Source organism: Lolium perenne, chromosome 7 (genome assembly GCF_019359855.2).
Source record: "Lolium perenne isolate Kyuss_39 chromosome 7, Kyuss_2.0, whole genome shotgun sequence".
Classification (NCBI taxonomy): domain Eukaryota; kingdom Viridiplantae; phylum Streptophyta; class Magnoliopsida; order Poales; family Poaceae; genus Lolium; species Lolium perenne.
In genome coordinates, this window is record NC_067250.2 from 226881331 (window position 1) to 226893941 (window position 12611).

The 12611-nt window shown below is 43.9% G+C and overlaps 1 protein-coding gene across 2 annotated transcripts; it reads right to left on the bottom strand.

Annotated features, from left to right (window-relative positions):
- Positions 1 to 3761: 3761 nt before the first annotated feature.
- Positions 3762 to 9811, bottom strand: LOC127313798 (nicotianamine aminotransferase 1). Of its 2 annotated transcripts, XM_051344264.2 has the most exons (7): positions 9442 to 9810; positions 7458 to 7797; positions 7150 to 7368; positions 6467 to 6526; positions 4535 to 4690; positions 4367 to 4460; positions 3762 to 4255 (listed from the first exon to the last, which is right to left on the bottom strand). In XM_051344264.2, the coding sequence occupies exons 1-7, from the start codon at positions 9714 to 9716 to the stop codon at positions 4134 to 4136; spliced, it is 1266 nt and encodes a 421-aa protein (XP_051200224.1). In that variant the 5' UTR covers positions 9717 to 9810; the 3' UTR covers positions 3762 to 4133. The 2 variants fall into 2 exon arrangements, with proteins under 2 accessions (XP_051200224.1, XP_051200225.1); XM_051344265.2 differs by lacking the exon at positions 6467 to 6526 and having other exon boundaries at positions 9442 to 9811.
- Positions 9812 to 12611: the final 2800 nt, after the last annotated feature.

Here is a 12611-nt window from a genome sequence, read left to right on the forward strand (position 1 = left end):
ACCTTTGGTCAAGCGACGTTAATGGCGTCCCTGGTTTCCCAGGCGACGCAGGGACGCGTCTCGTCGTGCATGGCCGTGTGGCCGTCCGCGCCGGCGTTATTGCGTGCAACCACCCGCTGCCGCCGCTGTACATTAAGATGCCCTGCGGTTCGTCCCAATCTCTCACCGCTCCCAAACCTAATCGTCGCCCCTCCCCCCACCCCCACCCCCCGCCCCCAGATCTTCTCCTCGCCGTTCCAAACAATGTCAACCTCGTCCTCCCGCAAGATCGCCGCGGCAGCCTAACCGTGTCGGAGGCGTGGGCGCTGTAGCCCGATATCCTGTCCCGCTGGACATGCGCCTGCCAAGCAGCGGCGGCTGGAAGATGGCCGTGAACGGCATTGGCGTCCCGCCGCCGCCGAAGCCGGGCACGGAGCAATTGAGGGACGGCATCAAGGCCCGGTGGGCTCAACTCACCGCCGAGGAGCGGGAGGATCCGACATGGGCGGCCAAGGACAACGACAACTGGTGGGCCACGTACTTCAAGGCCAAGTACGACGTTGAGATGCACAGCACCACCGGCCTCATCGGCGGGCCCAACAGCTGGAACAGGGACGGCCGCGTCCTGTTCTGGGGCGTTCCGGGGCGCACCCTCGACAGCGTCATCCGTGTCATCCGCAACGGCGCTCCAAGGTTGGAGACGCCGCCGTCACCGCCACCGTCTCCTCGAGGAGGACCACCGCAATGGCAGCCGAGGAGGACCACGTACTCGTCCTCCTCGAACTCTTCTTCCTCGGACCGGCCCGATCGACGTCGTCCTCGTCGTACCGCTTGGCGCCCTACACCGTCCCCAAACGCGTGGTGAAGGAGGAGCCGGCGACGCCCGTCAACACGAGGTGTGGCGGCAGCGGCAGCCAACGGCAGCAAGAGAGGCGTGGTGCCGTCCTCCTCATCCCGAAGCCGGAGGTGAAGGAGGAGCCGGAGGAAGCGTCGCAGGCGGAGTACGAGAGGCAGCAGCGGCTCATCGCCAGCAGCGACGACCCCGAGGACTACCGAGGGCTGCGAGCGGCATTCTTGGCGTCGCTCAACGACAAGGATGCCTGGAGGGGCGACGTCGAGACGGCGATCGCCATGTCCATCCGCGACTCCGGCAAGCCGCTCGTGGACCTCATTGACAACGGCGAGGCAGGGCCAAGCGGCCTTGTGAAGAACAAGCCCCTCGACGAGCCCGACGAGCGCGTCAAGCAGGAAGTCGTCACTGACGACATGTACAACTTCCACCAGGACATGTACAACTTCCACCATTACTACGACGCCTCCGGCGCCGCAAGTACTTCTAGATTAGGTTTAGTTTAAATTTAGTCAAATTTCGTTCGAATATATGTAATATATGCCAAGTTTGGATGAATCTAATCGAATCTCGCTCTTAAGTTTAAAATTTCCGAAATTTTGTTTGGGGACGCGTCTGAAGAACAACGTCCCCAAACGCGATACGAACAAAACACGTCTCCCAAACGTTTAATCCGGTGCGATTTAGGGGACGCGACTGGAGATGCTCTAAGCAGGTGACGGCGGAGGACGAGGCAAAGCAGCTCGTGGCCGGACCTACCACCCGAGCTTCTCGCCGATGTCCTGGGCCGTCTCCAGCTGGCGGACCGCGGCCGATTCCGCGGCGTGTGCAAGACGTGGCGCGTGGCCGAGCATGACAACCCTGCAGGCTGCCCATGCCGTGGCTGGCTGCGCCGGGACGCTGCGTTAGCCTGCACGACGCCGCCATCTACAGCGCCCCCCTCACGGATCAGGACGCCCGTGGCGCCGCCTTCCAGGGGCTCGTTTGGCAACTGGCTCGCCCTCGTGCCCACGTCCGATGATCACTGCCTGTCCTTCCTCCTCCATGCCTTCACCATGGCAAGGATCCAACTGCCACGGTGGGTCGGAGAACCCACCAGCAAGATCGTCATGTCATCAGCGCCAGACTCCGAGTGCTGCACCGTAGCCGCCATTGTCCACATGCAAGACGATGTCGCGAGGAAACGTCCGCAGCCTCATCGCCGTTTGCCGCTGCCCAGGGCAACCGGGCTGCAGATGGTCCATAAGCACTAATCCTCGAAACATCCAGGACATCGCCTTCTTCAACGGGAAGCTCTACGCCGTCGATGGAAAGGAACATATTTTCATCTACGAAAACGACAGGCTCCAGGAGCTGCGAGACAAGATATGGAAGAACCCTCGTCCGGTTCAATAATGGTGTCTTCACTCGGCGACGGCGACCGCAGGCTGTACTTGGTTGCCTGCCATGGGAGGCTGATCTTGGTCCGCCGGAGCTTCAGACTAAAGCATGGGCGCAGCCACAGCAGCTGCCCCTCGGCGGTCTATGCCTTCGATGACAGCGGTGATTCGTACCGCTGGGTGACGGTCAGCACCTTGGAGGAGGGGCACGCGATATTCATAGGCGATGCCTGCTGCACCACCTTCACTGTCCAGGCTTCTTCAGGGAGCAGGATCAGAGAGAACCAGATTTGCTTCGTCGACAACGAGCTGGCGGCGCTTTTCAATGCCGGCGGGGGGAGCGTCGGACGCACTCCTTTTCGCTTTCTGCAGTCCTACGACGTGCGAAGTGGATGCCTTCGCACGTATCGGCCGTCAGGAGCTGCGGCTGCGTCCAGGGCATGGCAGTGTGATGCCGTGCAGCGGTAATGGCAGTGTGATGCCGTGCAGCGCTTACCGCTGCAGCGGCGGTACGAAACCATGGCACCGCCGCTACCGAGGACGTTCTCTGAATCCCAGCTGTGGCTGAGCGGGGTGCTGGACTGCCTGGGAGCGGAAGAGCCCGACTACACCATAGATGCTGCTCCAGGCGTTCGCGTGAACGTGACTGCAGTCATTCTGGATGTGACTGCACGCGTGTCCATTTCCATCCCTAAAACACGAACCACGACTGACCACCGCCAGTTTCTATTCGCGGGGAGGCACCAGTCCGGGCACCAGGCTGCGCAGGTGGTGGCGCACAAGGCGGTCACGTTCCTTCGAAGCGCATTCAGCAATACGTTGGACGACAGCCCGTAGAGTTCCATCCCACATTACCATAGGCATGTCGATGACAAAGATGCGGAGGAGCAAGATCACAAGGGCACAAAGTCCCAGATCTGGATTGGTGGTCTATAGAGGATCCCCTATAGTTGCTCTGAAAATGTTCAGGGCGCTATGCTCAGTGTAGAATTTTGGATCACAAAAGAGTGGATAGCTAGAACAGATTAATAATATTTTCTTTGCAATGCATTAAACCAAACTTTACAAGTACTAGAACTCCATTGCTAACGCTATTTACCTATTTGTGGTTAAGTGTTTCCAGCCAAGTGCATGACGTTCTGATACAAATTGTGTCTTTCATTCTTTGCTGAATCATATTAAGGGTAGTATTTTAATTCCAATAATTGACACGAGACATAATTTACAATAATAGCAAGTAAATGATGCTAATAGTAAGGAGGTGGCGTTTTGGCTCATAGGAGCAAATGCTCCCATTATACAAAATAATTAAAAAACAATTTTAAAAATGTCAAAAAATTGTGACATAAATTTTTTGGTGTACGTCGTGACATTCTTTGTTAGTGCACAAGTTTTCATGGAGAAAAAATATTTTATGTGGCGTGTACAAAAAAGACAAAAAAATGTCCTGTACGTAGTCGTGTTATAGCATCAAAATTTGTCTTTTTTACAGGAGCCACAAATTATTTTAGTTTCTTTTGAAAACTTGTGCACGAACATAAAATGTGTAGATGTACATGAAAAATTTTACTTTACAATTTTTTGACACTTCAAAATGTAGATTCACATAGTGGGAGCAAATGCTCCTATGAGCCAAAGTGAATATCCCTAATAGTAAGGCCTTTTAGAGCAAGGCAACCATGACAACATGATAACAGATTATTGGCGCAAACCAGTATTATTTTTCATTTTTTAAGACTACGCCCAGATTTGTGTCCTAGGGTGTGGATCTGTACCTCACTTGATCGACAGAGGCAAGCTTTATTCTATTTTGCGGGGATGACTCAGGGTTTATCCGCATGTTGTGTATTGGAAATTATGTGTAAGCAGTAACCTCAACAAACATTGAGGAACTGTCATGCAGTGTTACCAAGAACTCCTGAATGTTAATTGGCCTGAGATTGATGTCTCCTGCAAAAGGACTTGAGCCTTTCGAGTCCTTGCTTCAGTGTTGGTGGCTCCGTAGCAAAGGTGATGCGCAACCAGTTTTCCATGCCCAAGGCTTTCCCTGCAAATGACAGTTAGAACAAATTCAACCTAAAAAGGGAAAAAGGAGCGATGTTTGCTTCTCGACGCAAACAGTAGTATTTAGTATGTCTACACTTCTACTACCACATACCAGGCAACACTACGACTGATTCCTCCTTCACCAACTTGCTGCAGAAGTCTACGTCGTCAGAAATGTCAGGCAATTGTGAGGCATCCAGTTTTACCTGCAGAACAGTTTTAATCTACTTTCAACTTCCAGAAATGCAAAATTGCAAGTGATGCTCTCTATCTGTCTTACCATCATAAAAAATGACCCCTCTGGTTTGTAGGGACAAGTAATACACTTGATTTCATCTATTTCATCATAACATATCTCTGCAGTCTCCTTCAACAGCCTGACAATGTTGCTGAAGAAATCATCATTTGTGTTCTTCATGATATGAGGAATTGCTCCCTGGTGAATGGACTAGACAACTTAGACGACGCAATGTGTCCAATCCTCCAGAAATAGATCAGGGAAAATATACACCGAAGTCACTACTTAAAACTTGAAAATGAGGGTTTATTACAGGAAACTTCGGCCTGAACAGCACCTTGAAGAACATTTCAATAGGCTAATAATCAGCCAGCCATAGAACAACTGCAGTTTAAACAGAGAGTGGGATAGAGGTGCGGACAACATCTTACCTCCCATCTTTCATATGTATAACATTAGTTACTAAAGAAAGCAAGTAAATTGATACAAACAGGAAAAAAGAAAAGGAATTAGAAAGGTAAATTTGTAGGCCAGAACTTTCTACAGCTGATTGTATAAGTCTTGTACTGTCATGAGCTAGTTTCATGCGCCACAGTCGTGGGTAACAAGAGGACGAGGCTGAGGACCCCGACAGCCTGGGGCCATGGTGGAGAGGTAATACTTGCAGAAGGAAGATATCTAGATTTTATTGTATTCAAAGACAATAGGTCTCTTTGAATATACACCCTAGCACACTGAAATAAGGCATAGCTTGCGTAAACATTGATATATTGAACTTTAATTTGGAGACTAACTTGATCTCTGAAGATTTAATCTTGCCAGAAAAGAAGTTGGCTATGTGCTGATTGTTTAAGCAGCAGGTAATTTCTTTCAGCACAAAAGAAAAACTAGACCCCTAGGGGGAGGAATCCCAGTGGTATTTTAATTAAGTGAGTACTGAGTCTCAAACCCTGCCCGTCTAACACACCACCTCATGTGCTAGCCGGTGACACCCTGGGTCTTCCTCCTTTGAGCACAAAAAGGCACAGTGGATTTGCATGGACCACATCAGAGTGAAAAATCAATACATTTAATTGATTGTTCAATCCATATGAAAGCAGCATAAAACATTATCCTTCCATTTTAGTAGGTACTCCCTCTGTTCCATAATTCTTGTCCTGGTCTTAGTTCAAATTTTAACTACAATCACAACAAGAATTATGGAACGAAGGGAGTATGTAAAAGGTACTGGAGATGAGTAAATTTCAAAAGCTTTCGAAGAAGATGATTATAATTTCACATAGTATAAACATATTTTTATATAACTATCAGAAAATGACCCATCCTAGCTTAGATTGGGTTTCACAAATCTACAAATACTTTAGCATTAGGTTTCAATATAATACATATATGTTGAACCCCGTTACTTGGAAAAGAATCTGACATATGAGACTTACCCATCAGTGTAACTGACATGCAAGGCATAGCCATTACAATCCAACCGATGTATCGTTTTGTGAAATGCGCAGACACTTATGGAAAAAAGAAAGTATACTCGGAAAGTGATGCTTAATTTGAAAGAGATAGACCCCTCATTTACATCAGATATTTCTGATTATGCTAGTTGCTAGATGTATGTTCTAAATAAATATTTTTTATTTGCGTTGACTTTGAAATGCATGAAACTATCAGAGAGCAACACATTTGACAGGAAAACATAGGCTGCTGGATGGTAAGTGCAACTTGCTAGATTCTGTCTAATAAAATAGGAACAAATGATGTAAGGTTTACTGAAATATTAATAGGTATTACCAGCAACTCTTGGTGTGCATTGTGTATAAATGAAAATATTATCCATGTACCATGTAGCATTTGCATCAAGTACCTATGCTAAAGTAGAGAAGTAGGAACATACCAAGTTTTCTAACTAACCAACTTCCTAGATGCTGTACCATATAAAGGTGATAAGTGATTGACATGGCACTATTGACCAACCTGAAGAAATGTTGCAGGATCTGATATTAGATTTATGAAACTTCTGAGGGAATCAACAACCTAATAATGAACACATCAGAGAAACTTCAATTGAATATCAAAGAACAAATAAAGGTATTAATTAACTTAACGTGGAAATGATAATGCTGCGTAGGAGTGTAACTTATGGAGAGAAAAAAAACATAAATATAATGTAAAAATGGGCGACAAAATGGGAATTTTCTTCAAATTATTCGTGCCAAAAAGCATCAAGTATCGCCAGCACAAATAGAAAACCACATACAGAAGTCGGTAAACAATTCATTGAAGTATATTTGAGCTGTTTAGCACAGTTCAGACATAACATGTGAGATATAGTTTCTAGTAACACTAATGAACGTGCAGTTCCATCATGTCTCTTACTCTTAGTATGTTGAGTTCACCATTGATACATTTCGAAATAATTTTAGCGTGGTAGAAAGACTAATTGAAGTTCAATAAGTTCTTGGAAGCAATTAATTCCCAAAGAACTTTTGGATGGAAAGAACATGCAGAGAAAGCGAAATAATGCTTTGAAACACAAAAATCACACATCACATTAGGGAACCAATTCGGATTCATAAGAGTAATATAAATTCGTTACAAGTAACAGAAGTAAACCAAATTACTGAATGAAGTTATGTTTACTTCATAGTAAGAATCACCTTGGTTTTTCTCAGAATGCCTTTGGGGTCACAAGTTGCTATCCAACCAAGCCTCCAGCCAGGTACAGCCCATCTTTTTGATATAGCTCCTAAAGTTATTACAGGAACAGTCTCTCCAAAAACACCCATTGGCACAAAAGCTGTGCTACCGTAGACAAGGTGACCGTACACTTCATCAGAAATGACTAAAATACCAAGCTTGCTTGCTATATCTGCAATCTAATTACATGCAAGCACGTGATAAGCTCTACTGCAACCAAGTGAAAACAAAACAAAGGTTGCATAGCACTACAAAACTCCATACTAACCTTGGCCAAATGTCCGTGCGTGTACACACTACCACAAGGGTTATTGGGATTAGTAATCATAATTGCAACAGTATTCTGATCTGCAAGAGCTTCCACAGCTTCCAAATCAATCTCCCATCCTTTCCCTGGAAGAAGATCATAATGCCGTATTTCCATCCTATGAAACACTGCATGTGCTTCGTGTTTTGGGTAGCCAGGCCTCGGAAGCAATATATTGACACCGGGTTGACCAAAAACAGACATCACAGTCTCGATTGCTTGGGTACCACCACAAGTGAGGAAAATATCATCATGGGAAAGCTTGTAAGGGAGATCACGAGATAGATACTCGGCAACAGCTCTGGATTCCAACAGATTGTATCAATAAAAGCAACACAGCACAAACATACTACTCAAACAGCACAGATGAAACTTTTCCATAAATCATCTTGCTGTGAATTAAAACTTTTGGTGATTGCTGAATCATGACTCATGAGACATGTGTATATGATTAATTTTCAATATGCTTCACCTAGACAGGAAATATACTGAAGACGAGGTACAAACTGAAAACATACCGCTCCCCCCTGTTTTGGCTAGATTTGACAGTTGCTCACGAGTAATTATATATATTTAATAAGAAAACAAATTTGGAAATGGAGAAAACATAAATTACTGGGAGGTTAACTGAATCAACAGATATCCTTTCCCCATCCCATTTCCTATTTTGTCCACCCTGGAATTTTTCCTAATGATTCCTTTGCACCACGTTTCGGAAATTTTCCATTGACGCAAACCCCATGGAAATATTTCTTTGTTTCTCCTATGATGCAATCAAACAAGCTTTGATGACAACTCCATCCTGAAGGAACCAAGTGGTAACAACTCCATTCTGTGAATCAAAAAGGCTCTACAATACAACTTTTAGAAAATTTGACTCATGGGCACAGTGGCTAAGGTAGTGTACAGATGTCTTCTTCTTAGACCAACTTTGTGGGATGATAATCAAGTTCAGAGGGATCAGGAACAGATGTTGTGTTAACAGATTATAGTGCTAATTTGATAAGTTATTAGGGAACAAAGGTACTTTAACTGAGCTTTGAGGTTCCTTTTTCCTCACAATTTTATCTGGTGCAGATGCTGCTATGGAATTTAAATTTTGGTTAATTGGTTAATGCCAAAAAAATAGCATGCCGACAAAGGATAATTTACTCAAAGTGAGCCGATTATGAGGAAATTATCAAGCGCTTCTTTTCAAATGTCTGCAGGTAGTGGCATGGGATGCTAAATTTGGAACATAATTGTCTGGGTTTATAACTTTTCCTCTTTGGTACTAACACTCAACACCTTTGGGGTGCTTGGTTGGATCGGTTTCCAAACAAAGACAAAAACAAAGCATGTCAGTTGGATGTGCTTTCTCAAAAAAAAAAATGGATGTCTAACCTTTTGCCAATTCATATCGAATTGAAACACTGCATGTTTCCAAAACAATTACAGATTGCGCTATTCTTATCCATTTGACTTGGCGCTGGCTTTGTTTGTGGAATGTTCTGCAGGAAGCTGATAGGCTGCATATGCGGCTATGGTTAATGGGAGATCGCCACTCTCTCAAGGGACTTGATGCTGCCATGCCAGTAAAAGATTGGGGCTCTGTTTCAGGATGATAGACTGTCTGCATGCGATTGGTGTACGTCCTGCCGTTTCCAGGTAATTTTTTTTGGACCTGTTCAATTCTGCTAGGTCTGTGATTTACTCTGTGACTTCTGAGGGAGGTGCTGAAGTCACCAAAGTCTGGTTGGATCTATATACGTCTGAGGGAGGTACAAATTCATGGAACTGAAACATAGATGCTACTCCTAGTGTTTCTTTGCAAGTCTGGTTGGATGTAATTCTTCCCATGGTATATGTTATAATAACACAAGTCATTCTCTGCAGTTTATTCAAGGTAATACGTCCATGGTATGTTCTGAAACAATAGCAACGAGAGGAAGAGACGGGCACCGACCGGCGAGCGGGGAGGGCCACGGTGGGTGACGAGTACCCGTTGTACTCGCCGGATCGTACGGCCGCGACGACCGCTTCCTCCGCCTCGGGAGCGGTGCGGAAGGAGGGGGAGGAGGAGGGGTCGCCGTGGCTCAGCGGGATCACGGGCCGCGGGCCGCGCTCGTCCAAGCACGCGTGCAGCTGGAGGAGGTACCGCTGGATGCTCTTCTCGCCGGCGGCCGCCACGGCCGGGTTCGGGCTCGCGAATCGCCATGTCTTGCTCCCGCCGCCTTCCATCGCCGATTCGCCGGAGCAGCCACTGAGGTGAGGATTGAGAAGAGGTTCGCAGAGTGGGTAGCAAGAGATTTGCCGCTTAAAAAAATACTTTCGAGGAGGACAAGTTAGTAAGGCCATGAGCAATGGAGGCAGGTGTCCAACTAGACTTGGATAAAACTTTTGACATATGCATGTCATGTTATAGTCCCATTAATATATCTTTCTCTTAAAAGTTGATTTGGTTTTTCTCTTTCTCTCTCATATTTTCACTCAGTTTTCACTTTATGACTGAAGAGGTTACCTCCTGATGAAGAGGCTACCTCCTCATCTGAACCTACTTTAGACCACCCGAACCTAACTAAAATTGTGAGGCAGTACCTCTAGAGCAGTGCATTGGGCATGCCCTAAGAGGCTCCCAAACAAAAGGGGCCCAAGTGACATTCACAATCGGGCCTTATCTCCATGTTCTGTCTTTTTCTAGGTCCCGTCTGCAAAAATGACAAATTTTCCTCTCGATTAGGTAGCAATCATCGCAAAAAGACGACATTTTCAAATGTCCCCCATAGTAGTCTCCCCAAGCGAGGTGTGTTATGCCAAAAGAAAATCAGCGACACATGACGTGTTGCGGTGCAAAAAAAAAACTCCTGAAAAGTGGTATTTTTTCATGCTATTTATCGTAAAGAGAAGCAAAGTGAAGATGCGGGTTAAGAGAGAAGATCATGCGAAGATGTTGCCTCGTTTTGTTCTTCCTTCTTAGTTCATTTTTAGTGTATTTGGTGGAAATGGAAAGAGAGAGAAAAAGACATGAGAGGGCGGGAGATGTTGTTTTTATTTTTTTATTTTTCAACCAATATTTTAGACCGAAATATTTTTTGAGAACCGTTTGTTTAGATTACGAACCGTTTTCAGTTCGAGATCCTTGCGTCGAGATCTTCGAAACTAGATCTCTTATTGATAGATTTCGAGAAATTATTGTCTTGATGTAATTGTATTCAAGTTCTCATTGAGATTTACTTTGGTTTACACTATAATATTGTACTTCGGTATACTCGTAGTTTGGTGTATTTGTACTATGGTGTACTTATACTTTAGTTGTATTTTAGGTGTACTGGTGCAAGCGTACTTTGGTATGTATGTATTTTGTACCTTAGGTTTTCGGTGTATTTATACTTCTATTGGACTAGTTATGAGGTACATATAGCAGTGCCTTAGGTTTGTATGTATTGTGTACCTTAGGTTTTCAGCGTATTTGTAATTTCTATCTTTGAGCATGCAATGCCAGTTGTCCGTTTCAGCTGGGCATTTTATATTTCTTTATTTCTTTTATGTTGTGTTCTTTTGGTGTGGACATTATTGATTTCTCAACTAGCTCTTAACATTATTTAATTGATGCAATATTAATATATTCCTTTATTAAAAATGGGTCTTAAAGCATGCATCAACAAAAACAAAAAATTATGAATTGACAATAGAGTCTCGAATAGCGCATATCAATATGTCATATCACTACAGTGTAATGCAAATTTTGGATAAAGGTTTAAAAGTAAGGAACTGTCACGTACAACTTGAAACTAACATTAACATTTATATATATATATATATCTCATCATTTAGTAGTCTTGCTTAGTAGTTTGAGTGATGACAAGCACACGATTATGTAGTGTTATTTCCTTTGCAGTCTTTTAATGATTTTTTTTGTTTATGATTTTCTTCCGCCTATGATCATGTGACTATTTTTCACAATACTCTCCTAAGTAGTTGCTTCTAAGGTGAAAACCCTGAGGACCAGATGCACCATGGATTGTTTTCTGAAATTTCAAATCCATATTTCTAGATCCCAAAAAACAGCAAAAAAAATTACAAGTGTGTATAGTCCTATACACATCTTCCGTGGACACTACGATTTTCGTAAAAGAAATATGTTGTATTTTGGCTACAGGAGAAAACACATTTTGGCCAAAAATAAGAGGTTTTATTCCTATACACAACCTGTCCACGACCATTTATTTCTCGAGATTCGTGCTCACCATGGTAGATGAAAAGATTTCTTTATCTCCTCTTTTTATCCAAATCTCAAAGCACAACGAACAGTGACAGAAACATCCACACCCATGCGTGTAAATACAAAAGTATTTCCCAAAAAATATAGCCCTAAACAAAATGCCTTTTTCACCGAATCTTTGCAAGAATATACAACATATGTACATATCCGGGTGTGCATAACCGAACTGAAACCGAAAACCGAACCGAAAAAACCTAACATCAACCTTTTTTTGTTTTTACAGTTTATAGTTACGGTTTCAGTTAGTAAACTTCAAACCAAAAGGTCTTCGGTTAATTCGGTTTTTAATTGAAAAACAGCAGTTAAACCAAAAGAAACCGAACGACCAGCCCAACCCAAAATCACGCTTTCTAGGCCAGCCCAGCTTCCTGCATAACCTTAATATAGCACATAAACTGAATAGTCTACACGTAAGCTGCTCCACTGTGGTGGTTTGGGCTTTTGTTTGACCGCCTGTGTAAGGGCATCCAGTATGTGCAATAAAGCACACATAAGTTCTATGTGACAACTCTTATGGTTCACCTTATACATAGCAAAAAGTGTCTTCGACATATGGGCACCAGTGCTCCCTTCAATTTTAGGTTTTTAAAATTTTAAAATCTCACATTTCCGTGTCTCTAATAATTATGGTGTTAAATATATAGATAGATATGTATAGTATGGATATATGCAAAAAATCCCCGTTAAAAAATATGTTGTATTTTGGGAAATATAAAAAAGAAAAATTTGTGACAGTAAATGGTAGTACAATAGTATTAAAATAGTATGTCTTTTTGTTAGAAATTCGTTTATTTTGTATTTCTCAAAATTTAAAGTATTTTTACCGGGACTTTTTTGCGTAGACTCTTCCTGTA

Coding starts and splice junctions, on each gene's coding strand:
- LOC127313798 (XM_051344264.2), bottom strand. CDS start 9,716: ATGGAAGGCGGCGGGAGCAAGACATGGCGATTCGCGAGCCCGAACCCG. Junction 7,798..9,441: donor GTGGCCCTCCCCGCTCGCCG/GTCGGTGCCCGT, acceptor GTTGGAATCCAG/AGCTGTTGCCGAGTATCTAT. Junction 4,256..4,366: donor ATCAGTCGTAGTGTTGCCTG/GTATGTGGTAGT, acceptor TGTCATTTGCAG/GGAAAGCCTTGGGCATGGAA.